Here is a 26,549-nt window from a genome sequence, read left to right as displayed (position 1 = left end):
CACACAGACGGACACATTGACCACACCACACCCTCCTCCTCCTCCAACTCAGAAGAAAACACCGCCAAAGAACACACCTCCGAAGAAAAAGGAAAGCCCTGTTGTCATGCTAAAGAACAGGTTCTCTGTGCTCGCTGATGAGAGCATGGAGACTGGGCAGCATGTCAAAACCAACACTCCAGGAGAACCCGGAGACACAGGTTCTCCTCAGAGAACCCAGCCAGACACCCCAACCTCTACCGAATTAGAGGTTGACCAACTCCCTAAGGGGAGAAATCAAAGCGGCGAGGATGCCCGAGGTGAGAGAGGAGGAAATAACCTCCGCTCTAACTGGAGGGATCTCCCCTCTCCAGAGAGAAAGACTTCCCCCAAAAGGGGGTTGTCCTCCTCTCCATCCAAACCCAAGAATAAAAATAACAAGGTCACTGGAATAAAGGGAACCCCCTCCGGGGGCCTCCCAAGGCTAAATAGCTCCAAGTATGTCATTTAGAATAAGCCATGGATTCCAGAATCGTACTGTGGAATTGTAGAGGCCTCAAGGCCAATTATGAGGAAATGCAGCTACTGGTGGACTCTGAGAAACATTTCTAAAAGATAGCATCAGTTTCCGAAGCTACAGTGCTTACAGCAAGAATGTTAAGGATGCAGAGAGAGCATCAGGTGGAGTCTGTATCCTTGTGAAGGACAGCATCCCCCATGAGAGGGTAGAACTACAGACCACACTACAGGCCTTAGCACTAGCTGCTACACAAGGTTATCACTTGCTGCAGCCTGTATCTACCACCAGGCGCTCCATTAAAGTCAACGGACATGGAGGACCTATTGAAACAACTCCCTCGGCCCTATATAATTCTTGGGGATTTCAATGCCCATAACACTATGTGGGGATCCAACAATACTGACACAAGAGGTTGTATGCTGGAGGATATCTTCCTCCAACATGATTTATGCATACTTAATGATGCATCACCGACCTACTTGCACCCAGGAACTGGATCACTCACATGCGTTGACCTCACCGTATGCGTCCCCGGACTTCTGGACGACTTTAAATGGTCAGTCAGCAATGATCTACGGGGAAGTGATCACTTCCCAATCATCATTACTAACAATCGCCCTTCATTGGGACGACCTCAGCGGTGGAAATTGAATAAGGCCGATTGGGAACAATTCCAAAAAAGATGCTCCGAGGATATCACAGAAAATATCCTCGATGAACAGAACCCAGCTGATACCTTTGCTAGCAAGCTACTAAGTATAGCCAGGAAAGTTGTACCCCTAACCTCTGCAAATCCAAAACGGCCTAGCAAACCATGGTTTGATACAGCTTGCAAAAGTGCTATTGGCTAAAGGAAAAAATGACTGGCTGCATTTATAAAAAATCCTTCCCAGGAAAACCTAAAGCTATTCAGGATAGCTAGAGCAAAGGCTAGACAAACCATACGGTTTTGTCGGCAGTCTGGATGCCAAAACTTCTGCTAGAGCGGTTTGGAAGGCAATAAGGCGAATCAAAGGGAAAGAATCAAATGCAATAGGGCATTTGAAAAACCAAGGACGAGCTGTCACGTCCCCCAGAGAAAAAGCTGACTGCCTTGCATCCTCAATAGCAGAAAAATCATCCACTGCACACTACACGCCAGAGTTCCAAAAAGTAAAAAAACAGGAAGGAAAGACACCCCATTGATTTCAGGTCAGAAAACAATGAAGACTACAACAAACCGTTCTCGCTTGAGGAACTGAGGGAATCGCTGGACAAGTCACATGACACAGCGCCTGGAGAAGATGAAATCCGTTACCAGTTCCTCAAGCACTATCCCGAACCCTCATTGGCAGTCCTGCTAGGGGTCTATAACTGTGTGGCAAACAGGCGCTTTCCCAAACAGCTGGAGGAAAGCCACAGTTATACCGATACCTAAACCGGGAAGAGACAGCTCTGATCCAGCTAACAATCGACCAATAGCACTAACAAGCTGCATCTGCAAAACCATGGAAAGAATGATTGACAGTAGGCTGGTCTGGTACCTGGAGAGGAATAAAGTGATCTCAAACTACCAGTGCGGATTCCGGCAGGGGCGGACAACAACTGACCACCTGGTAAGGCTGGAAGCTTATATTAGAAATGCATTACTCAGAAGAGAACATCTAGTAGCTGTATTCTTCGATATAGAAAAGGCCTATGACACAACCTGGAAACATGGCATTCTACGTGACCTGGAGCTTATGGGGCTTAAGGGACACCTCCCCCGTTTTGTGGAGGAGTTCCTGAAAGATCGAAAATTTCAGGTTCGAGTGGGCAACTCCGCTTCTGACACTTATGACCAGGAAATGGGTGTACCCCAGGGCAGCATTCTGTCAGTCACCCTGTTCAACATTAAAATAAATAGCATCATAAATGCGCTGTCCCCTGGCATAGAGTGCTCTTTGTATGTTGATGACTTTGTCATTTTTACTTATGGGAAAAATATGAACACCTTAGAAAGAAAATTACAGTTATGTTTAAACAAAATTCAGGGTTGGGCAAACGACAATGGTTTTAAATTTTCAGACTACATAACAGTTAATATGCATTTTTGTAATCTAAGGGGACTCCACCCAGACCCTGAACTATTTATACACAAAAAGAAGATCCCTGTCGTGAAAACTACAAAATTTTTAGGCCTCACCCTAGATTTCAAATTTAATTTTCTCCCCCACATTAAGGAGCTTAAGAAGAAATGCCCAAAGTCATTCAACATACTTAGAGTACTCAGCCATACGGACTGGGGAGCTGACAGAGATACCTTGCTGCTGCTATATCGGAGTCTAATTCGATCCAAGCTAGACTACGGATCCATAATATATGGAGCAGCAAGGAAGTCTTATCTAAAAATACTGGAACCAATACAATATGCTGCCCTGCGTCTCTGTCTCGGTGCGTTTCGTACATCACCTATCCCAAGTCTCCATGTGAAGGCTGGAGAACTCCCCATGGATATAAGAATGAAAAAGCTTGCAATGCAGTATATAGTCAAGCCACTGGTGGATCCAGAACTTTGGAGTGGGGGGGCGATTTTTTTCCAAACCCTAACCCTAACGCCCAGTAAACCCTAATCCTATGCATAAACGTGCGTACAGCATATATATATACATTCGATATATGAGAATAAAATAAGACTGTATCTCAATCTTCGGCGAAAAAAAAAAAACAGAAAAAAAACTCAGTCATGTTGAGGCCATTCTCTTGCACGCTTGGGGGTCTGGGAAAGCGCTGTAAGTTTCCTCAGTGGGGTTCGGGCTTTCTTGTAGTTTTCACTGCAGAAACGCATTCTCCTGACATTTACAGCTCATTATTTATCAGTGGGGTTCGGGGCGCAGCCCCGACGCAAAAAGCGTTTTCTTGCATTTTTTTACAGCAGAAACGCATTCTCCTGACATCTACAGCTTATTACTTATTAGTGGGGTTCGGGCCGAAGCCCCGACGCAAAAAGCGTTTTCTTGCATTTTTCACCTCAAAAACGCATTCTCCTGACATCTACAGCTCATTGTTAATCAGTGGGGTTCGGGGCGAAGCCCCGACGCCAAAAGCGTTTTCTTCAATTTTTCACGACTGAAACTCATTCTCCTGACATCTACAGCTCATTATTTATTAGTTCGCCCCGAACCCAAAAGCGTTTTCTTGTATTCTTCACTGCAGAAACGCATTCTCCTGACATCTACAGCTTATTACTTATTAGTGGGGTTCGAGGCGAAGCCCCGACGCCAAAACCGTTTTCTTGCATTTTTCACTGCAGAAACGCATTCTCCTGACCTACAGCTCATTATTCATTCTATTATAAAGGACCTTTTGAATAATGTGGAAAAATATTCTAATATGAATTTATAGTCCCTTAATACATTGCAAATACAACCAATTTGTTCTTTGAAAAGATAAGATACCCAACATATTTAGATTAAGGCTTTGAGGATCGCCGCCGAAAAAAAAATTCGATTAATAATATTCAATAAAATGTAAGCATAAATTGTGAGTTATAGTCCTAAATTTATTTAACTAGAAAAATATGAGATAGAGTAAAGGTTGGAAAAAGTCGACTAGGAAAAGATTATCTGGCTTTTGAACTCATCTCAACCGTGACTGTTATATTGAAAAATTTCGTTTGAATTATAACTTTTCCAAAGCAAAGTCTTTCTTAAAATAGTTATGATAAATTCATGTGAAATTACACAAACTCTGTCTGGAAAGGGGAAGGGCGGTAAAATGAAAATGATTAATCCTCCCTCCTTTTTATAATTTCTGCTAATGATTGCATTTTGCATTAATTAAAGAATAGAGGTTGGGCGACTCGATATAAGAATTTACTTTATAGCATATATAAATTATATTAGTGACAGATTTTTTTATTTTGTAATTTCTTACTATAATACAAAAAGAAAAAGTATTGGTTTGTCCGATGGGGGGGGGGGGGGAGGTGATTGCATGTATCGCCCTTCCACCTGTTTATATTATATAGATATTCGACTAATTTTGTTCACATATTATGATTTCTCCATAAAAGTAGGACCGCCCCCCCACTCAAAGGGTTTAGATGGGAAGGGCAGTAGAGGTATTCGCTCCTCCCCTTCCAATCGGCCAAAGATGAACGACATAATATAAAGACCTGTTAAATACCAATAAAAAGTTTTAATCGTATAGATATTTAATTGATTCAGTTAGCAAGCTGTGATATCTACAAATAAATAGGACCGCCCCCCCCACTCGAAAGTTTATGGTGGGGGGGGGGGCGGATTGATGCCATCGCCCCCCCCCCCGACCCTACCAAATCGGCCAAAATACTAGAAGGGGGGGGGCGAAATAATCTAAAAATAGGTTGAAATATAAATAATTAGTATATATTATTAACATAAGTAATAAATTCGTATACAAATTGTGTGAATTCTATATTAAAATTCGTCCGCCCCCCCCCCCGGGGGGGGGGGGGGGTCGGCCGAGTGGGGGAGGGGCGATCGCCCCTACCGCCCCCCCCCCTGGATCCGCCAGTGAGTCAAGCTAAAATCCAACCCCACGAACCCATCCAAAATTTAACTCCACCCATTGACCAAATCTCTAAAATAGAAACCCCTCAGAATCCTCCTTGGCTAATGAATAAACCCAAATTAAATTTATCCCTCCTTAATTTCAAAAAAGAAAATACAGACCCAAGCATACTACAAGTCCACTTTAGGGAACTGCAGGAGAGATATGGAGATTGTGGCACCATCTACACAGACGGATCCAAAATGGATGGAAAGGTCGCGTGTGCCTGCTCCTTTCGGAACAAAACAATCTCCCGTAGACTCCCCGATGGCTGCTCCATCTTTACGGCCGAATTGCATGCAATATCGCTTGCACTTATGGCCGTTAAAGCATCAGAAAGGAGGAAATTTATAATCTGCTCCGACTCCAAATCTGCATTGCAAGAGGATGAAGACTGACATCCCATTGGTACATAAGAGCCTGAAGCTGTTGGACCAAATAACAGCCGACCGTAGGGATGTCACCTTCATCTGGGTCTCCTCCCATGTTGGCATTGAGGGAAACAAAGCCGCAGACAGAGAAGCAAAGAGAGCCCTAAATCATGCTGTGTCAGGAACCCAGGTTCCCTGCTCGGACCTGAGACAAAGTATTGCCTCTGCCACCTATCGAGAGTGGCAGAACCGATGGGAGGCTGAGACTCACAGTAAACTCAGACAGATTGTGGCGGATGTCAGGTGGCGGCCCACATCTAAGGGTCTGACAAGGCGTGGTAGCATGACCATGTCCAGACTTAGGATTGGCCACACCTACATCACGCACTCTTTTGTGCTGAAGAGAGACGAGCCCCCATTTTGTGAGTACTGTAACTCTCGCCTCACCGTGGAACATATCCTCGTTGATTGCCCCACATACCAGGATGTCAGGGAGAGGTATTTTGGAGCCACTAGCTTAAAGACACTGTTTGATAGTGTCGACCCTGGGAAGGTACTGGGCTTTATCCGGGAAGTGATTTATAAATTTGTGAACATGTACTATTTACATTAGATTTTTACCTAATAATTAAATTTTTACTACCTTTACTATTTTAACTGTGAATAGACCTTGATTTTAATGATAGGAATATATAGAATTTGGCACTTGTTGTTTAGAGAGAGAGTGGTCCTTGAGGGACTGCGGGCACGACATGGCCTAAATTGTGCCGATGTGCCTAAAATCAAAATCAAATCAAATCAAGCCCGTGGCAACTTGCATCAATAGTAGAGACATCAAACGTATTGACTTAATGCATCAGTGTTGTCATCACTGACCCATTGACTACATCAGTCATAGTTAATTATCTACGTCATCTCTCTGCATGAATCACTAGCTACTGTCATTTATACCAATGTCAATGAAGACCTTTATCTCCAGTCGAAGTAACTCAAAGCTATCGTGGACTCTACACACATTGCCAAGCTGCTTCCCCAAAACTAAATATTACAATGATTTCGTTGACTTTCCCTCAGTGGACTGCACTCCAGATGCTTTTGTTCGCCCCCCCCCTTCACCCTCACACGTGCACGTCATGCCCTGGTGTCCAGTCAGTACGTCACGTGACCCCTATTAACACAGACAGACGGTTTGAATGACAGGGGTTAGTGGTCTACACTTCCTTCAGCGATCTCGCCCTCCCTTCCAAGTACTGTAAACGAGAACCTTTCGATGAGGTCAGATTGACACTCATTTAACGCTGGACGTGATTCGAATATAGCACACGCTTTGACCTGGTCTTTTATGTACAACGTCTATAAATAGAAGCTGTCAACTTGCTCAATTTAATGTAGGCAACAAAAAAATCACAAAAGAAATTATTGTAAACTTCTTTCTCATTAAAATCAAAATGCTGGTGGAATTTTCATAAAATCATTCACACACACACATTCACACACACACATTCACACACACACACAGTCAGTTATTCCAATGTTTTTTTAATGTAACACTTGATAGCCGCAAGGTAAGCACATTACTATAGCGAGATGGTAAATTACGTTAGGGACCAACTGGACAAGTTTGTTGGGTTTTTTTCATACAAACCAAACAATTTTTATTTCTTTATTGGTCAAACATAGCACCAAGTTCTAGTCTTCAGAAAACAGTCTGCTCTTCAAGGAGTCTCTTTAGTTTTAATGCAACGTATAAATCGGCAAATATGATAAATAATATTGCTAGAAGAAATGTATTGTATTCTTCTGATGCTTTTCAATTAACAATGAAAGCTTAATAAGAATAAAGGGCAGTAACAAAGTTAATTCTTTTTTAGTTCAATTATCATGAATTGAAAACTTTTAAGGGAGACAACAATTTTCGAATAATTTAAAATATTTAGTTTTTATAAATTGATGCATGTAGTGATAAAACAATTTTGTTATGAAGAAACTAACTAAATATTTACATACCCGTTCATTTTTACCGGCCCTGACACCCGGTGGACAACGGCAGTGACCCTATTGTGATGCACCATGACTAATAAAACTTCAAATTGCTTGAATAACTTCCTTGGGAACAATACTACATATAACTTTATTCATAATATAGACTAAAATCAACTGGATATAAAATGAGATAGATGTAAGTAAAACAAGGTTACAAAAGACAGTATATTTAGAAACACAAACTCAAAATAAGCCCTGTAAGTGTTCCATCCAGGCAGGTAAAAAGGCAGGCTTCAATATTTTCAGAAAAATTATCAAAATGAAATTCTATCAAAGACAAATGACAGAGAAGAATGGAGAAAGAAGGTTGACAGATCTTGTGTGGCGCCCAAGCGGTCCAGATGACCAAAGGATATGTGATAGTGAATGATAAGTTAAATGTGAACATGGCCTAACTGATGTCTTATACTGAATATCTAATTGAACTAATGGTTTTGTAAAGGGTCAATCTCTTAATTCAAATCCTCAAGAAAAATATTTTCGCAAAAAGAAAAAAAATCCTTTAGTTCAGTGTTTCACGTATTTAGGCCTGCACTGCAGTTGACGCGATAATATGAAAAACTACTTATTAATTGTAGTTTTAATTTATGTCCAACTTATATGCTTACTAAATAGATTTTTTTTCACTTTAAAAAAAAAGTAAACATTTTTTGTGTAAATGTAGTAGTTAGTATGACAGAACTTATTTAACTTAGCAATACAATGTAAAAAAAAAATTTCTTCTAATGGCAGTGTCTTATAGCCTCCCGTGTTTGTTACTATTAATAGTGAATAGTTGTAAAAGTGGTGTATTTTTATGAAAAAAAAATTACATAAGTGATTTAAAAAATTAGATTTTTCGCTTTCCGAATAGAAAAAAGTAGCCACTGCATTAGAACTTTGAATGATGTAAAATAATATGATGTCGGATTTTCACTATCTTTTCTAGTTTACGAGATTTAAACGGGACGAACGGACGGACAGACATTCCACACAAAACTAATGGCGTCTTTTTCCCTTTTGGGCCACTAAAAAGTAAAGTTCCCCTAATGATCTATAGGGCAGAAGGTGTAAAAGGTCATCTGTTTCAGATACTGAAATAAGTGTAGCAGACTTTAATAATTTATTTTTTTTCTAAAATCTAACTCACTACAATAACACAACCTTTCAGTTACACGTTCTAGAGTCGTCTCCTCTAAGACCAAATGACGACAATACCACCTATGTTGCATCATTAATAATCAATCGCAGACCTCTTCCCACAGTCACCATAGAAACACACACACACACACTCCATAACTCAACTTCAGATAACCTGCAGGTCAGACTGTACATTTGAGAGTCAGTGATATTCAACGTGATACTTTACCTCCGGTCCAAAATCTCTCCACCACGGCCCCACACAGTAAGTTATGAAGTCACAAACGCTTCATTCATGAACCATGCATTCTTGAGTTTGAAGCTATGGCTGAAATTGTCATTCTTATTTGTTCAAGAAAAAAACAACAGTATGTTTGCATTTGTTTGCAAATGATTTCACAGAAGATATCAATGTAAGGTCTGCTACCTTATCCCAGCGCAGCCTATCTTTTTTTTTATATTCGATTCAAACATACACACACACATACTTGCACTACCTGGTCGTGCGGTTTGCACGCTGGACTGTCGTTCAGATTTATCGATGGTCCCGGGTTCAAACCCTACCCGCTCCCATCCCCCGTCGTCCTGCGGGAGGTTTGGACTAGGAAGTAATTATCTTCAACTCTGAAGGAACATCCGAAACATGTAAAACATTTTTACAAATACATTTAATACAAATAATTAACACAAACCAACATTCGCACACAAGACTACCTGACACACATACACAGTACAGCAGCGGTAGGTTGTCAGACTTACTTTTTGAAGTATTCTATTCGACTGCTAAATTTGTGTACACTAATTTCTCTCCCTTGATTTGTTGAGTCTAAGTCAAACAAATTGAATTTGTTGTGCAGAAACTGTTCTTTCCAAGTCACTGCTAACAAAACAAAACAACAAACTTTCCACCACATTGTGTTTGTATCTTGTTAGTGTGTTAACAGTTAACGAGTCTATCAGAGAAAGTAATCAGGTAGCTAACTGTTGCTTGCTAGTTGTACTTTTTCTTAGACCCCATGGGTCTGATTTCTCTGCGGATTGTGTCAGAAAACTTATTCATCTAATTCTCTTGAGGCCAAAGTTTGTCTAAATAAAAGTTGAAGATAAGAGAGTGAGCATTTCTGAAACTTCTGGAATTTGTTGCATTCTTTCAATTCCATAAGCTGCCCCCCCCCCCTTTCTTAATATGTGAGAATATTTTTTTCTCTGGCTTGGAAGCAAGAGCACGATTGTGAAAAATACTTTTGATTTTCGCAGCTTGTGACTTCAGCAGTCGTCAAACTGTCACTTTGTAGATGACACGAACCTGGGAAGTATCTAAATGAAGGACAGAAGTCAAGATGTTCTCCCTACCTCGTTGAGATGTCTAAAAAAAAGCTCGAGATAAATCTTTTATATGAACCTTCGACTCGGGAAACGATTTAATCCCGTGGCCAGGATGAAGGATTGGCTCTTCACCAACTCTTCTGTCTAGAGACACCCGTCATCTATAGGATCATTTAAACACACCCTTTTGTTCATGGGTCACGGTCCTTTCAACCAATGCAATGGGTTTCCCCATTCATACTAGGCCGGAAGCCGAGCCCATGAGGGAATTAGCTTCATATTCGTAAAAGTACCGCTGCGTTTCGTTGGAGGGGGGGGGGGCGTCACCGCCCGTTTAGCTGTGGTAGCCCACTGGAGGCTGTGTTTGCTCTTGTTCTTTAGCCTTTCGTTTCCCCGGGCGGACGTTTCCACGGAGGCGCCACGCTGAGGCGACAGGAGTAGCAATCCTCCGAAAAAGGTGGTAGACAAGCTTTCCTTCCGGCTCACGCTCTGTTGCCACAGGTACGAGGAAGAGGCTTATGTGAGGGGGCTGTGGGTAGGGGGCCGTGGGTAGGGGGATGTGTGCACTTTGCCTATAAATGTATTGTCGTGGGCTTTGACTGTGCCGGTCGCGCTAATGACGACCTGAATGTTGGACCACCGTGGTCCTCGAACGTTTCGGCTCTTCCTAGCAGAAGTGATGTCAACTTGTTTACTGAATGACCTGACATCTACAGATAAAAATGATCACGTGACGCATAATTCATATCCTTTAATGAAATCTGAACGTCTTGTCTCTTTTAAAAAAAAAAAGTATATCATTATTATAGTGTTCTTAACATTGTTTGTATTCTATGGGCCTAGGGCTGAAGGCTTTAATTACGCTCGCTAATTACAAATATTTTAATAAATCTGAAAAAAAAAACATGTATAAAAATTGTATGTTTTTTTTTTTGTTTTTTTTTTTACATTCAAAACTTTGCCAATAAATCTATTTTTTCAAACTCTTCACAAAAAAATCAATGGCATTCTTTGAAAGCAGTTATAAATATTCCAAGAAATTTTCAGCAGATTTCGATATTTTTGGAAAACTATATTTCATCACTAGCCTACATTTCTAACGCTAGGGTTCAGTTATAAAACTGTAATATCACAACCGTACCATCACAATTCTACCATCACAATTCTACCATGAAAGGTCTACCATCACAAGCCTACCATGACAAGTCTATCATCACAAGCCTAAATTGTAATGCTCAGACGTTCGGCTCTTACATTGTCTCAAGTTGTCTTGATTGTGGCTCAATAAATAAACATTGACTCAATATCTTAGCGCCAACCTTCATTTCAATTCCAATGAGAAAAGTCCAATTCTTCAGACATGCCCAAACCAGGACTTTCCGCTCGTGAGCAAATGAGATCAGTCCAAGACCACCACATCGTATAAGTAGGGTCAATTTTCTTCTTCGCTCATCTGAAGCAGGTGCTACGTTTCTTCTTTGTTGCAGTAGTTAATGTTACTACACAGAGCCAGCTGTCACCTTAATAGTTGCCAACTTGTAATAAACATACTGGTGTTAATAAGCACGCTAATAAAAAATGAGTTATTATTAGCCTGTAGCAATAAAAAACTGCTCGGGGCCCAATATGACACAAACAATCTTTGAATCAATAAAGTGTAATGCAGTTTCTCAAAGTGAGTTGAATCAATACACTCATCTCACTTGTTTTAAAGGCAGTGATTCTCTAAGTGAGTTGAATCAATGTACTCATCTTACTTGTTTGATGGCAGTGATTCTCTAAGTGAGTTGAATCAATACACTCATCTCACCTGTTTTATGGCAGTGATTCTCTAAGTGAGTTGAATCAATACACTCATCTCACTTGTTTTAAGATAGTAATTCTCTAAGTGAGTTGAATCAATGTACTCATCTTACTTGTTTGATGGCAGTGATTCTCTAAGTGAGTTGAATCAATACACTCATCTCACTTGTTTTAAAGGCAGTGATTCTCTAAGTGAGTTGAATCAATACACTCATCTCACTTGTTTTAAGGCAGTGATTCTCTAAGTGAGTTGAATCAATACACTCGTCTCACTTCTATGCTTTTGAACAACTTTGAACTTGAAATTCTCGTTACGCGGTTATTTGTTTGTATAGACGAGAAACTTATAATATGTGCGTGTGTGTTTCTAAATCAAAACAAAAAAGATTGAATGGAGTAGTTGACTACATGTGTGCTGGACCAAAACACAAAAGTTTGAGAAACACTGCCGCCACGTCCCTGGCCTTTCAGGCTGCTAGCTTTGAGTTGAATAGGAAACAAAACATGAACTCCAAGTGAAGTCTGACTTACTCAAACTTTAGCAATGACATTAACGCTTTCAATTCTGGGAGCTTTATCAATTATTATCACAAAACTTATTTCAAGTCACTCGCTCTGTCTGGTAAAAAGTTTGTCCACAAAATTTCTGTCTGGTAAAAAGTTTGTCCACAAAATTTCTGTCTGGTAAAAAGTTTGTCCACAAAATTTCTCCTACACCCAATCTTGGATCAAGCTAAAATTTTGCACAATTATTTCTTTCACCTGACAACACAAGAATTAATTTTAAAATTTTACAAATTAGTCTATTTTGTATCTTAAGGGAAAGAAATCGTATTTGAAAGATGTGGTGGTAAAGATTGAATTTCTCCCCCTGAGGACTTGGGACCTGAGTGAACATTTTTGATGCATTAAAAAAATACGATCATGTAATCATTCACCAAGATACCCCTTATTTCCTCCCCCTTTCACACTTGGCCCAGTCACGTGACGTGATTATGTCGCATTGAGAAAGCTAAAAGCTAAACAAAACAATTGGTAAACATATTTCTAATCGCACAGATTTATTATGACTATAATGTACACAGCTGCATCACTAATCAATATTAATAGATACAATTACACTTAATATAAGCTTTTGTTTTTTTTAGCGGCCCCCGTAAGAGGAAAAAGCCTCTATTAGGTTTGTGCAAAATGTCCGTCTGTCCATCTGTCCGTCTGTCACACTCAGATCTCGAAAACTAGAAGAGATATAAAAAAATATTATTTCACCATGCGATGCGGCTTGAAAAGTTTAGGTGCAACGGCTACATTTGGTTTTCTAAAAGCAAACCGTTTAATTTATAAAATTAATTATGCAAGCGATTTTTTCATAAAAATAAACCAATTCTAAAACAATTACGTAAATATAAGGGAGGCAATGTGACAATATGCTAACAAGAGCAAGGATTTTTTTTGTATTTTCAGTATCACTAAGTCAAATATATTTATAAAATGTACAGGAAATGTTTACAACAAATATAAATAATAGTTAAAGATGTTTTTTCTGGTCAACTAGCTGCTACAAATACAAGAAAACATTTATGATTGTTTATAAAGGCTAATAATGCACTTTGTATGTAAATATCACGCACACTTTTTAAAATGGACTTTTTATGCAGCGATTTTCGTGCAGTAGCGTAGCGTCGCAACACAATATGTTGCTAAACCAATTCCTTAAACTTTTTAAAAAAATCAGATTTTATTTATTTTTTGTTAAGTGCCCCCATCCGAATAAAAGAAGATTATTTTTGTGCGTTTTGTCTGTTGGTCGGTCTGTCCGTCACGATTAGATTAACAAATAACACTAGAGGCTATTGTAAATCTGATCTAACCTTTAATTTTTCATTCAGAAATATTGCAATAGTTTTAAGTATCTTTAATAGATTGTTCCGGATGTTTTGTGAAAAATAAATCAATGCCAATAATATTTGTTTGCTCTTCTAACTTATATTAGATTTTATTTCTATGCTTAAACGTAGCAAGAAACACATGATATATTGTTCCGGTTTTTTAATGTAAATAACATATAAATGCTGAATAAAAATATCTATACTGATTTATATTTCATTAACTAGAAAGTTGTTCCGGATATTGTTTTATAAAAAATAAATTATGTCAAATGATTGTTTGAAATCCCATAATTGACTAATGTTGCACTTATTTTCTATGACACTACGTCACTATAGTTTATTTATCAATATCAATTGTTCCGAATTAACTTAAAACAAATTTATGTCAAATTGTATTTTTTTTCTAAAATATCGACAATAGGTTATTCAGGATTTTAAAATAAGAAAGTAATTTACTAGAAACGATTATTGAAAATCAATTTTTAGACTTATTTTACAGTTAATTTTCTTGCCGAAACATAATAAAAGTTGTTAAATAGGTAAAGAATGTTCCGGATTTTGTTTCAAAAAAGAAATCGACCTACATTACCTTAATTTTCTAACGAATCGTCGCCAATGATCCAAATTTTATATGAAAAATCTAATAACGCAAATAAATGTTTGAAATCCTTCTTCTAATAAATAAAACAAATAATTTTCTCATTTACGAAAATTGGTTGTTCCGGATTTTTTATGAAAAATAGTTTAACTCTATTTATGTAAAATCGCACTTCTATCTTATACTACATTTAATATTATGCTCCGATTTTTAAGGAAAACAACCTCCTAACACCAAAGTATGGTTTGAAAAAATCTCCATAAGGCTATGGTACATCTAATTTTCATAACAGACCATCCCACAAATTTAATTAACGGCATTTGATTAATCTGGAATTCTTATTTTCTCTCACTATAAATATATAAACATCTGGAACAATCTATTATAGAAACTTACAACTAATGCGATGTTTCGGAAGGGAAATTAAATTTTAATCAGATTTTCAATAGCTTTTAGGCTTTTTTTTTTCTCGCTATTAACATGACGGACAGACTGACAGACAAAACAAAAAAAAAAAAGCGTCTTTAATCCTTATATATATATATATATATATATATATATATATATATATATATATATATATATAATATATATATATTAAGTCTAACTAGCCCATGAAATGAAATGCTAAAAGATCTCACTCGGTGCACCAATGTCTATGAACCCTCGAGAAGCTGCTCGTATAGATGACATTTTTTAGTCTAACTAGGACGTGTGACGTAATGGATTTTTTTTCCTTTGACGTCATATGGAATAAATTCTTTAAATGCTAAAACAACTCGGTACAGTAATGTTTATTAAACCTCGTAATGTGACTCGCACTTTAAAAAGACATAATATCTAGATTTAGATCTAGTCTGGATTTTTTTTTTTACACTAGAGTTAGATTTTTTACACTAGATCTAGATTTTTTTTTCTTACACTAGAGCTAGATTTTTAAAACTAGATTTAGATTTAAGTTCTAATTAAAATCATTATAGAATCTAGATCTAGAATTTCTTGGTCTAGTTTAGAATGTTTGTTGTTTTACATGTTTCGGATGTTCCTTCAGAGTTGTAGTCCAAACCTCCTGTAGGACGACGGGGGATGGGAGCGGGCAGGGTTTGAACCTGGGACTATCGATGAATCCAAACGACAGTCCAGCGCGCAAACAGCACTACCAGACAGCCATGATTTAGACTAGATCAAGATGTATAATTTTAATTTCTAGGCTTCAAGTGTAGATTTTTATTTCTAACGTCTAGATTGTCAATATTGCAATGTTATAAAATACTAAAACTAATCTACTATTTTAATATTTCATATTGCAATTAGTCTATTAATTATCTAGTGTTTTTTTTATATAAATCTTATCTAAATTACATCTACATTATCCCAAATTATATTTTAGATCTAGATCTAGTAGATATTGAGAGTGCTAAATCAGAAGTTTAATTTAGGTAGATTTACATCCTCATTCTAGTTCCATTTAAATGAAAATGCTCAATAACAAAAGATGATCTAAAATCGCTCTTCTGACATATTGTACATATCCGGTAGTTGTCATTCCGTAATATGTAGGTATATTATCAATAGTAGGCTATTAGTTTGTAACCAGTTTGTCATTAGATTAAGAGCAATGCCTGGTCGTGCGGTTAGCGCGCAGGACTGATTATCTCTACGGTCTCGGTTTCCTACCCTGCTTGATGCCATCCTCAGTCGACCAGCGAATATGCGGATCCGACAGGGATCCGTCTCGCACGGGGGCCGCCGTAATCTTGTTTTAAAGTATTTTTTATGTTTTTATTTCAATTCTATGAGCACTTTCCATTCTTTGTACAGAGTAATGAAGAAATAACGTTACAGTGCTAGTGAAAACCAATTACAAAACATAGTGTTCAAGAAAATGACAACTGAAACGTCTGTCGCGTGTTTTCTTCTAGATCGTTTCATTCCCAACTAGGTCACAACGTCTTTTGAGTAAAAATCGAATATTTAAATCAAAGTTTCATCAAATTTAACTCGAAACGCAGTAATCGATACTTAAGAGTAATCGTTTCTTTTTTTTTTATTTTCTCAAAATGTAACCTTTTGTAAAATGTTAACTAAAATATTTTATTCTAAATTATATTGAACTGTTGATTTTTTTTTCTTTAAAAACGTCCTGCTCTAAATATAGATCAATGGCGACCAATCGTTTTAGACTGAGACTTTATACATTTGCATCACGTGTCACGGGCCGCTTAACCGCCAAAAAAGTCTTTGAAGCCACTAGAGCAGAGGCTCCGATACTTCAATCGCTGACTTGACTAGACTATAAAGGACTAGTACACATCACTTAGTCTACTGGCGAAAGTCTCTTGCCTTCCAGCTGCTGGACAAACTATATTTAGCTCTCTCAAGACTTTGTCTATTTGACGGAAGTCGTTCAGACCTTTAAACAACTCTGTAGTTCATCTGTGAAGACTGAGGCATGACATTGTTTTTATGAAGACTGCGGCGTGACATTGTTTTTATGAAGATTGGGGCATGACATTGTTTTTATGAAGACTGCGGCGTGACATTGTTTTTATGAAGACTGGGGCATGACATTGTTTTTATGAAGACTGGGGCATGACATTGTTTTTATGAAGACTGGGGCATGACATTGTTTTTATGAAGACTGGGGCATGACATTGTTTTTATGAAGACTGGGGCGTGACATTGTTTTTATGAAGACTGGAGCATGACATTGTGCCTGTAAAGACTGGGGCGTGACATTGTTTTTATGAAGACTGGGGCATGACATTGTGCCTGTAAAGACTGGGGCGTGACATTGTTTTTATGAAGACTGGGGCGTGACATTGTGGCTGTAAAGACTGCGGCGTGACATTGTTTTTATGAAGACTGGGGCGTGACACTGTGCCTGTGAAGACATTATGCCTGTGAAGACTGGGGCATGACACTGTGCCTGTGAAGACATTATGCCTGTGAAGATTGGGGCATGACATTGCGCCTGTGAAGACTGGGGCATGACATTGTGCCTGTGAAGACTGGGGCATGACACTGAGTCGTAAAAGTTTGATTTTTCTTATATTTTAGTCCCGCGATTCTCAGCCTGTGCGAGGTGGGAGCATCAATAAACACATGAGTTTCACATGTCAGTCATGTTGGTATGCATCGTTTTGTTCTAAACTTGAACTCTTTCAATAGAATGAACTTTTTCAATAACATGAACTCCTTCCATTATATGAACATATATTATGCTTATATAGGTGAGTGTTGAGGTTACTACATATTTACGCGTGTCATCTTGTAATCCTATGAAATGATACTGGTCTAATCTTCCAAGGATCAGATTTATCTCCTTTTTTAAAAGAGTGTAATGTCAATAGTGAGACTCGTAGAAGTTGGGTTTAATTGGGGCATTTCCTTAGTGGCGTGACAGTGCATTAAAAAGTAAGACCGGAAATAGGTTCGAGACTAAGAAGAGACCGCTTGTAGTGATTTGACCACGTGGACTGTGCCCTTCTATATGTAATAAAAGTTTGTGATCTAAAAGGCCGGAGTTACAAATTTTATACTAATCGTTCTGTTGTTGGTTTGGACATTTAAAAACTCGCGACTGTAATTAATAACATTTCTAGAAAACAGACTCACAACTTTTTCAACAAAACCTTCGCCTACACACAACCAGCAACAAGAGAATTGTCATTTACATTTTTTCCGTCTCGCAGACGTAGCGGCCAGGTGGACACAACTCTGGCAATGAATGCACCTGGACCTAAATAACTGCAAGGCAAGTTGTGGACATTGTTTCCTCGCGTCCTTTCTGTTTCCTTTTTTTAAACAAAAATGTTTCCTAGAACTAAAAATAGTTTCAATGACGTCATTTAAGGACAATTCTTTCTTTCTGATGGCTGAGAACCCGGGAGTTGTAACATGACACAATGCAACGTCATCGTGGACACTGTAACACTAGACACGTGTTATTTTAAACTTGTAAGATGACCCCAGTGTCGTTCTGTTTACAAGATCAATTCTATTGTCAAAAGAGAGAGAGAGACCAGATGTTGGAAATATGATAGATCGATGGGTGTAGCCAGGGGGTTTGGGGTTCACCCCTCCCCCCCCCCCAACCGAAATGAGATCCCACCTGCGGGTCGGAATTTAGTGACTGATTTTTTGCTTTGATTTTGTTCATTTTAGGTGAGATTTTAATACTAAATCATCTAAATCATCACTTGCCCTAGCGCAGTCAAGAGTTTTTTTTAGTTTAAAACCTACTACCAGGGTTTTGCAGTTAAATCCCTCTCTTCTATAAAACAAAACAAAAAAAAAAGCAAACGACAATACCCATATTCCAAGAGCATAGTTAAGGAATTTGAATTTTTGAATTTAAAACCCCCTCCGAAATTAACGATAAAACCCCTTCTTCAATATAAGATTATCCATTCATCAGTCACCAAATTCTATTAGCGTAGCCTAGAGGCTGTTTGAGTTAACAGCCCCCCCTCCTTTTTAGCAGGCTTTGAAGCTTAAAAAAATACCTCTTCAATATAAGAAAAAGCAAATTACGCACTCAAAATAATATGAGCGTAGCCAAAGGGGGTTTAAGTTCAACCCCCCCCCCCCTTCAGCGGGATTTGAAGCCCAAAAATACCTCTTCAGTATAAAAAAAAAAGCAAATTACACACTCAAAATGCTATGAGCGTAGCCAAGGGGGTTTTGAGTTTAAACCCCTTTCAACTGGTTTTGATGATGCTAAATAATACCTCTACAGTATTAAAATAAGGAAATTACACACTCAAAAATGAGCGTAGCCAATCCAAGGGGTGTTTTGAGTTTAAACCCCCATCTCCAGAAGGTTTTGAGTTAAAATCCTCCTACAGAGAGTTTTGAGGTTGAAAACCTCTCTCTCTTCCATATTATTCTAAATTTAAATCCTAATTAAAAAAGGAAAACAACTCCAGAATTGTTTTCTAGTTTAAACTCCCCCTCCCCCCCCCCCCCCCCAACAGATGATGTTGACGATAAAATGACAGTCTTCGATATAAAATTTAAAGCAAAATATATTCACCTAATTTCAAGAGCGTAGCCAAGAGAGGTTACAAATTTCTACCAGTGGCTGGGCTCCATTACTAAAGTGCAGTGAATAGTCATCTGCCGACATTGAAAAAGCCTAAAGTTATAGAGATCGGGTCTCAATCAAGGAAATCCAATGACGAACTGGGAGTCGACCCTTTGTAAGGTTGTGACCTAGCGTCGCATGAGGTTTGCGGGACATGTTCTCCGACATAATGAATTACGCATAATAAGAGTTACGATGACATTGAGGCCATTAGGAGGAAAGCGCAAACAGGGTCAACTTGGCGCCACACTTTCATGGATGTCCTCAGAGCAGGTGGGAAGAGGCTTCAGACATTGCCAGTGACAGATTTTTGTGAAAAAGTGAATAATCATTTAATAATTTAGTCTCTTCTAATCTATAGTGTTATCGACATATTCACCAACATTTTACTCAACAAAACTATAGGTACAAACATTTGTTAAAATGATTTCTTTTCCCAATAAAAAATGCGAAGTGGAGAGGGTGCACAGTCATTTCAAACACATTTTTAGCATAACATACATACAGTGCTTATAAACAAAGCTAAATACAAGATCATTGTTAGAGATATTAATACTCAAAGCTATATACAAGATAGAGATATTAATACTCAAAGCTATATACAAGATCATTGTTAGAGATATTAATACTCAAAGCTATATACAAGATCATTGTTAGAGATATTAATACTCAAAGCTATATAGAAGATCATTGTTAGAGATATTAATACTCAAAGCTATATACAAGATCATTGTTAGAGATATTAATACTCAAAGCTATATACAAGATCATTGTTAGAGATATTAATACTCAAAGCTATATACAAGATCATTGTTAGAGATATTAATACTCAAAGCTATATACAAGATCATTGTTAGAGATATTAATACTCAAAGCTATATAGAAGATCATTGTTAGAGATATTAATACTCAAAGCTATATACAAGATCATTGTTAGAGATATTAATACTCAAAGCTATATACAAGATCATTGTTAGAGATATTAATACTCAAAGCTATATACAAGATCATTGTTAGAGATATTAATACTCAAAGCTATATACAAGATCATTGTTAGAGATATTAATACTCAAAGCTATATACAAGATCATTGTTAGAGATATTAATACTCAAAGCTATATACAAGATCATTGTTAGAGATATGGATACTGAATGTTGTTTTGTTTTTCTCTTGACAGTTGATATGTCTAAGCTCAACTACCAACTTGTTGACATCTATGAGTATAGACAGATATCAGGTAAGTGAGCTGATAGATAGATAGATAGATAGATAGATAGATAGATAGATAGATAGATATAGATAGATAGATAGATAGATAGATAGATAGATAGATAGATAGATAGATAGATAGATAGATAGATCAGGCTGAAAGAGCTAATGCAGAACTTTCTGTCCGGAGAAGAACACAATCCAACTTCTCTTGAACTAAAATTAAATCGATACAATGTAATCGATTGATTTCTCAGATGCCCCCCCTACTCCCACACCCCCCTAACCCATGCCTCACGTACACAGTGTGAACACAAACTTTTGTCAACACCATCGGACAAACTGTTGAGGGCGCTCCCCAATAGAGAGGGGGGGAGGGAGGGGAAATGACTCCGGAAGTGTTTCTCCTCACTGCCAAGTCAGACTCTGTGCAAGGCCTGAGCACCGAACTACTGGCCTCGTCTGCTACCATTAGTCCGCAATTCACTTAGTAGAACACAAAAACAAAACGTGCTTGGTCCTGGTAGAGATCTGAAGACATTCTCAGACCATTGGTTTCTTGTTACTTCATAATTCACCCCCCCCCCTTTTTTTTTTACATCCCTCCCCCACAAGCATTTATCTGAAAGTGTGTTATGAAGTCAGTACCTACAATATGAAAGTGTGTTATGAAGTCAGTACCTACAATATGAAAGTGTGTTATGAAGTCAGTACCTACAATATGAAAGTGTGTTATGAAGTCAGTACCTACAATATGAAAGTGTGTTATGAAGTCAGTACCTACAATATGAAAGTGTGTTATGAAGTCAGTACCTACAATATGAAAGTGTGTTATGAAGTCAGTACCTACAATATGAAAGTGTGTTATGAAGTCAGTACCTACAATATGAAAGTGTGTTATGAAGTCAGTACCTACAATATGAAAGTGTGTTATGAAGTCAGTACCTACAATATGAAAGTGTGTTATGAAGTCAGTACCTACAATATGAAAGTGTGTTATGAAGTCAGTACCTACAATATGAAAGTGTGTTATGAAGTCAGTACCTACAATATGAAAGTGTGTTATGAAGTCAGTACCTACAATATGAAAGTGTGTTATGAAGTCAGTACCTACAATATGAAAGTGTGTTATGAAGTCAGTACCTACAATATGAAAGTGTGTTATGAAGTCAGTACCTACAATATGAAAGTGTGTTATGAAGTCAGTACCTACAATATGAAAGTGTGTTATGAAGTCAGTACCTACAATATGAAAGTGTGTTATGAAGTCAGTACCTACAATATGAAAGTGTGTTATGAAGTCAGTACCTACAATATGAAAGTGTGTTATGAAGTCAGTACCTACAATATGAAAGTGTGTTATGAAGTCAGTACCTACAATATGAAAGTAGCACTATTATCCGTTGATTTCCAAAACGGTTCGAATCCTGGTGAAGATTGTCATTTTTAATTTCGGGATCTTTGGGCGCCTCTGAGTCCACCCAGCTCTATTGGGTTCCTGACAATTGTTGTGGAAAAGTAAAGGCGATTGTTCGTTGTGCTGGCCACGTGACACTTTCATAAACCGTAGGCCACAGAAACAGGTGACCTTTACATTATCTGTCCTATAGACCACAAGGTTTGAAAGTGGGGAACTTGACTTTGACTTTCCAAGCTACAATCCGTATATCCGTGTTATGTGAACTAGATTTACTGATAGATGAACTATGTTGACCACAGACAAGGTGGACATTTCTCTGACGACAAATGACCGGCCATGAAATCAGGCTAACTTACCGATAGAATAACTATGTTGACCACATACAAGGTAGACAGTTCTCTGACGACAAATGACCGGTCATGAAACCATGCTAACCTACCGATAGATTAACTATGTTGACCACAGACAAGATAGACTGTTCTCTGACGACAAATGACCGGTCATGAAACCATGCTAACCTACCGATAGATTAACTATGTTGTTGACCACAGACAAGATAGACGGTTCTCTGACGACAAATGACCGGTCATGAAACCATGCTAACCTACCGATAGATTAACTATGTTGACCACAGACAAGATAGACGGTTCTCTGACGACAAATGACCTGTCATGAAACCATGCTAACCTACCGATAGATTAACTATTTTGACCACAGACAAGATAGACGGTTCTCTGACGACAAATGACCGGTCATGAAACCATGCTAACCTACCGATAGATTAACTATGTTGACCACAGACAAGATAGACGGTTCTCTGACGACAAATGACCGGTCATGAAACCATGCTAACCTACCGATAGATTAACTATGTTGACCACATACAAGGTAGACAGTTCTCTGACGACAAATGACCGGTCATGAAACCATGCTAACCTACCGATAGATGAACTATGTTGACCATATAGTTACGAAACCATGCTAACGTCGTCAAGTTATGATGTTGTTTCGTGAAGAGCAACGTCCCATAACTCTATCACTGACTTCCTGGAATTGTCCATCAGCTTGACAAGACGAACTATGTTCACTATAATTTCTTAACTCTGAACATATCAATGTTATCTACAAACTTGTGGTCAGTACTAGCCTGAACATTTTGACCTAAATCATTGTCGACAATTCAGTGTATATCAAATGTTTAAGGACATTCTCTTTCTCAAACGACCTAAATCTACTTATATTGGGAGTTAGAGTTGGTCAGCTGGGCCTGAGGCCCTGAAACATCTCAGACACGCGTGCTACCCACCGCACCACTGCACGAACGGTCAAAACCAATACGACCAAGACTGGGCTGTGTTAGACACTTAGTTTAGTTAGTTTAGTTCCGCACTATAATAGACCGACAGTGAACGCACATTTTACAGTGGCGACATAGACGTAGGGGTTAGAGATTAGTGTAGACTTTTAGATCAGTTATTGCTAGGCTCTTAAAGGGATAACAGCGTTGTAGTGACTGACTCGACTGTGGCCCATTCTGTAATAAAGATTTGTTCTATTTTCATCTGGAGTGAACTTAGCCATTGAGCCTTTGATCCTGTTTGTTATCGTATACAGTTTGTATTGGATTGCATGCGGACTCGGACGGGTTGCCTGAATCAGCCTGGAAAACCAATGACTAAGTAGATTTTAAGTCTCTAATTAATATGCACAATTATATTGACACATGGATAAGTGTTGAGCGAAATTATCTTCTCTTGAAAGAAACTTCTGAAATGTAAAAGAACACATGCCCTCCATTTGCAGACGTCTGGTAACCCCTAGAAATATGGCGCTCCTTATCACTGGGTTTGATTAATACATCACGTGGTCACTATCTAGTTCCTGTTTCAGCACAATCAAGATGCTAGCCAACTGGCTATTTTGGATGAGAAATGTAGCTCTATTCATACTACTATTTTTTTAATAGAATTTCTAAAAAAAAAATTAATGTAAAATATGAATGAGTCCATTGGTATGAAAGTCATCAAGAATTTTAATGAAAACGTAATGGCAGAGTACAACCAGAAATAGAAGCTTACATTAACTCTGAGTATGAAATGTTATTTAAAGAAGGGGCAGAACTTTAATAAACCTCATTTCGGAATAGTTCCAGAATTTATAATAATCAAAGTAATCTTTATACATAATACCTTATGTAGACATTTCATACAGAACCTAATATATATATATACATGCAAAATCCCTGTCTCAATAATGCTCCCACCTTGGCTGAACGAAACAATATTAGAATGTTATCTATTATTACTTACCATGTAAATAAAGCTCCGCCCTCTGCAGGTCCCGAGTAAGAAAGGAGGAGGATTTGGCATGGGGCTAGCGACCCTGTCCTGTTAAACCGCAATAGCAATCTTCAAACATGAGGCGAGGGCGGCCAAACGCCGATGACGGTGTTGGATCAAACCCAACAGTCCAATGCCCGATACATGACAAGCCCCTCAATGCTAAGAAAACGACGCAAAGTCGTACATGGAACGTAAGAACCCGGAAACCTATGCGGTAAACTGGCCCAACCTTTAAAAGAGTTTAACACCTACCTGCTGGACCTCCTTGGAATCTGTGAGATGCGGTGGACATGATGTCGACTAATAACAAGTGATTTCAAGACTCAGGACACGATTCGGAACTCTCTGGCAATGTAGGCATCGTCATGTCCGAAATAGCAGAGTGGGTCAACTTTAGAGATTGGGTGCGCAGAATAATTCATTGGAAGGAGGCGAGGCTCATACAAGGAACGACGGATACAAGACAGAACATGGAAATTGATCGATGAGAGGAAAGAGGCCAAACGTAGACGAGATCAGAAAAATGAAACACAGGATCACAGCCTAGCGGAAGAAGCCTATAGGGAAGCAGATCTGAAAGTAAAGAGAAGCTGTCGGCAAGATAAACGGGACTGGATTGAACAGAAGGGTCAAGAGACACAAGCAGCTGCAAGCAGAAATAACACAAAGACTCTCCATCGTATTGTCCGAGATCTCACTGGAGTGGAGCAAAGAGTGGACACACCACAGCACTAGTAAAAAACAAGCAAGAACGAAAGAAGAACAGGTTGCAAGATGGGGGGAGCATTTTAAAGAGAATCTGAAACAACCGTCGCCAGACCTGACTTACACATTCAAGGACCCCTCTCCAGACAATGACCTTAGGTAAAAACAGATTCAATTATTACATTGGAGGTTATCATGGCCATTGCAGTGCTAAAGAAAAACAGAAATGCTAAAACATAGGGGGGGGAGGGGGTCAGTGCATTGTTAACAGAATGACTGATCACTTAAATATCTGTTGGCAATTCTAACTTATTCTAAGGTTCCTCAGGGCTGGCAATGGAGTGATTGTTAAGCTTCATAAAAAGGGCAAATTGCAGAGTGCATTGACTGGAGGGGCATTACCATCATCTCTATCAGTTCCACGACAAACCGTTCACTGACATTTCGTTCACCGACAAATCCTTCACGACTATTCGTTCACCCAACAATTCGTGACCCGACAAATCATTTTCAGATGTGAAGTTTACCAAAAGGTTATTTTATTCGCAGTTTCTTCCCAATGTTTTATACAAATTACAAATTAATATTGCAACATATTTTGGCTTTTAACCACTTTTTAAACGTTTTATGCTGGATAACTTTCTATAATACTCCTCGGCGTGTTATTCGCTTTTTTAGAGACATTATAAAAAAGAATATTTCTTTTTATGTTGGTCAAAACTGCGACAGATTCCAGGCGTGGACAGAAGGGAAATAATTATAGTTCATACTCAGTATAATGATAAGATGTTGATGAGATGTTGATGAGATGTTGATAAGATGTTAATAACATGTTGATAAGATGTTGATAAGATGTTGATGAGATGTTGATGAGAAGTTGATGAGATATTGATGTTGATGAGATATTCATGTTGATAAGATGCTGATGAGATGATGATAATATGTTGATAAGATGTTGATAGCTGGCATCTATGGATCAGTGTATGATCTGATGTCAGCAGTTGGACTATTTCGATGCCGTTTTCAAATATTGAGTCTTTAACATTGAAAACAACGACTTGAGTCTTTAACATTAGAAATAACTTCTGGAGTTTTTAACAATAGAAATAACGTCTGGAGTCTTTAACATTAGAAACAACGTCTTGAGTCTTTAACATTAGAAATAACGTCTGGAGTCTTTAACATTAGAAACAACGTCTGGAGTCCTAACATTAGAAACAACGTCTGAAGTCTTTAACATTAGAAACAACGTCTGGAGTCTTTAACATTAGAAACAACGTCTGGAGTCCTAACATTAGAAACAACGTCTGAAGTCTTTAACATTAGAAACAACGTCTGGAGTCCTAACATTAGAAACAACGTCTGGAGTCTTTAACATTAGAAACAACGTCTGGAGTCTTAACATTAGAAACAACGTCTGGAGTCTTAACATTAGAAACAACGTCTGGAGTCCTAACATTAGAAACAACGTCTGGAGTCTTAACATTAGAAACAACGACTTAAGTCTTTAACATTAAAAACAACGTCTGGAATCTTTAACATTAGAAATAACGTCTGGAGTCCTAACATTAGAAACAACGTCTG

The 26,549-nt window shown here is 38.2% G+C and overlaps 1 protein-coding gene across 1 annotated transcript in view; it reads left to right on the top strand.

The window, feature by feature from the left end:
• Nucleotides 1–26,549, top strand: part of LOC106073531 (vasopressin V1a receptor-like) — a 185,775-nt gene that overhangs the window by 136,733 nt on the left and 22,493 nt on the right. Inside the window, exon 5 of the mRNA XM_056004616.1 lies at nt 20,467–20,526. Coding sequence (XP_055860591.1) covers nt 20,467–20,526 — 60 coding nt within the window. The remainder of the gene's footprint in view (nt 1–20,466; nt 20,527–26,549) is intronic.

The sequence above is a fragment of the Biomphalaria glabrata genome, chromosome 11, assembly GCF_947242115.1.
Source record: "Biomphalaria glabrata chromosome 11, xgBioGlab47.1, whole genome shotgun sequence".
In the NCBI taxonomy this organism is placed as follows: domain Eukaryota; kingdom Metazoa; phylum Mollusca; class Gastropoda; family Planorbidae; genus Biomphalaria; species Biomphalaria glabrata.
This window is presented reverse-complemented; position numbering and strand designations above follow the sequence as displayed.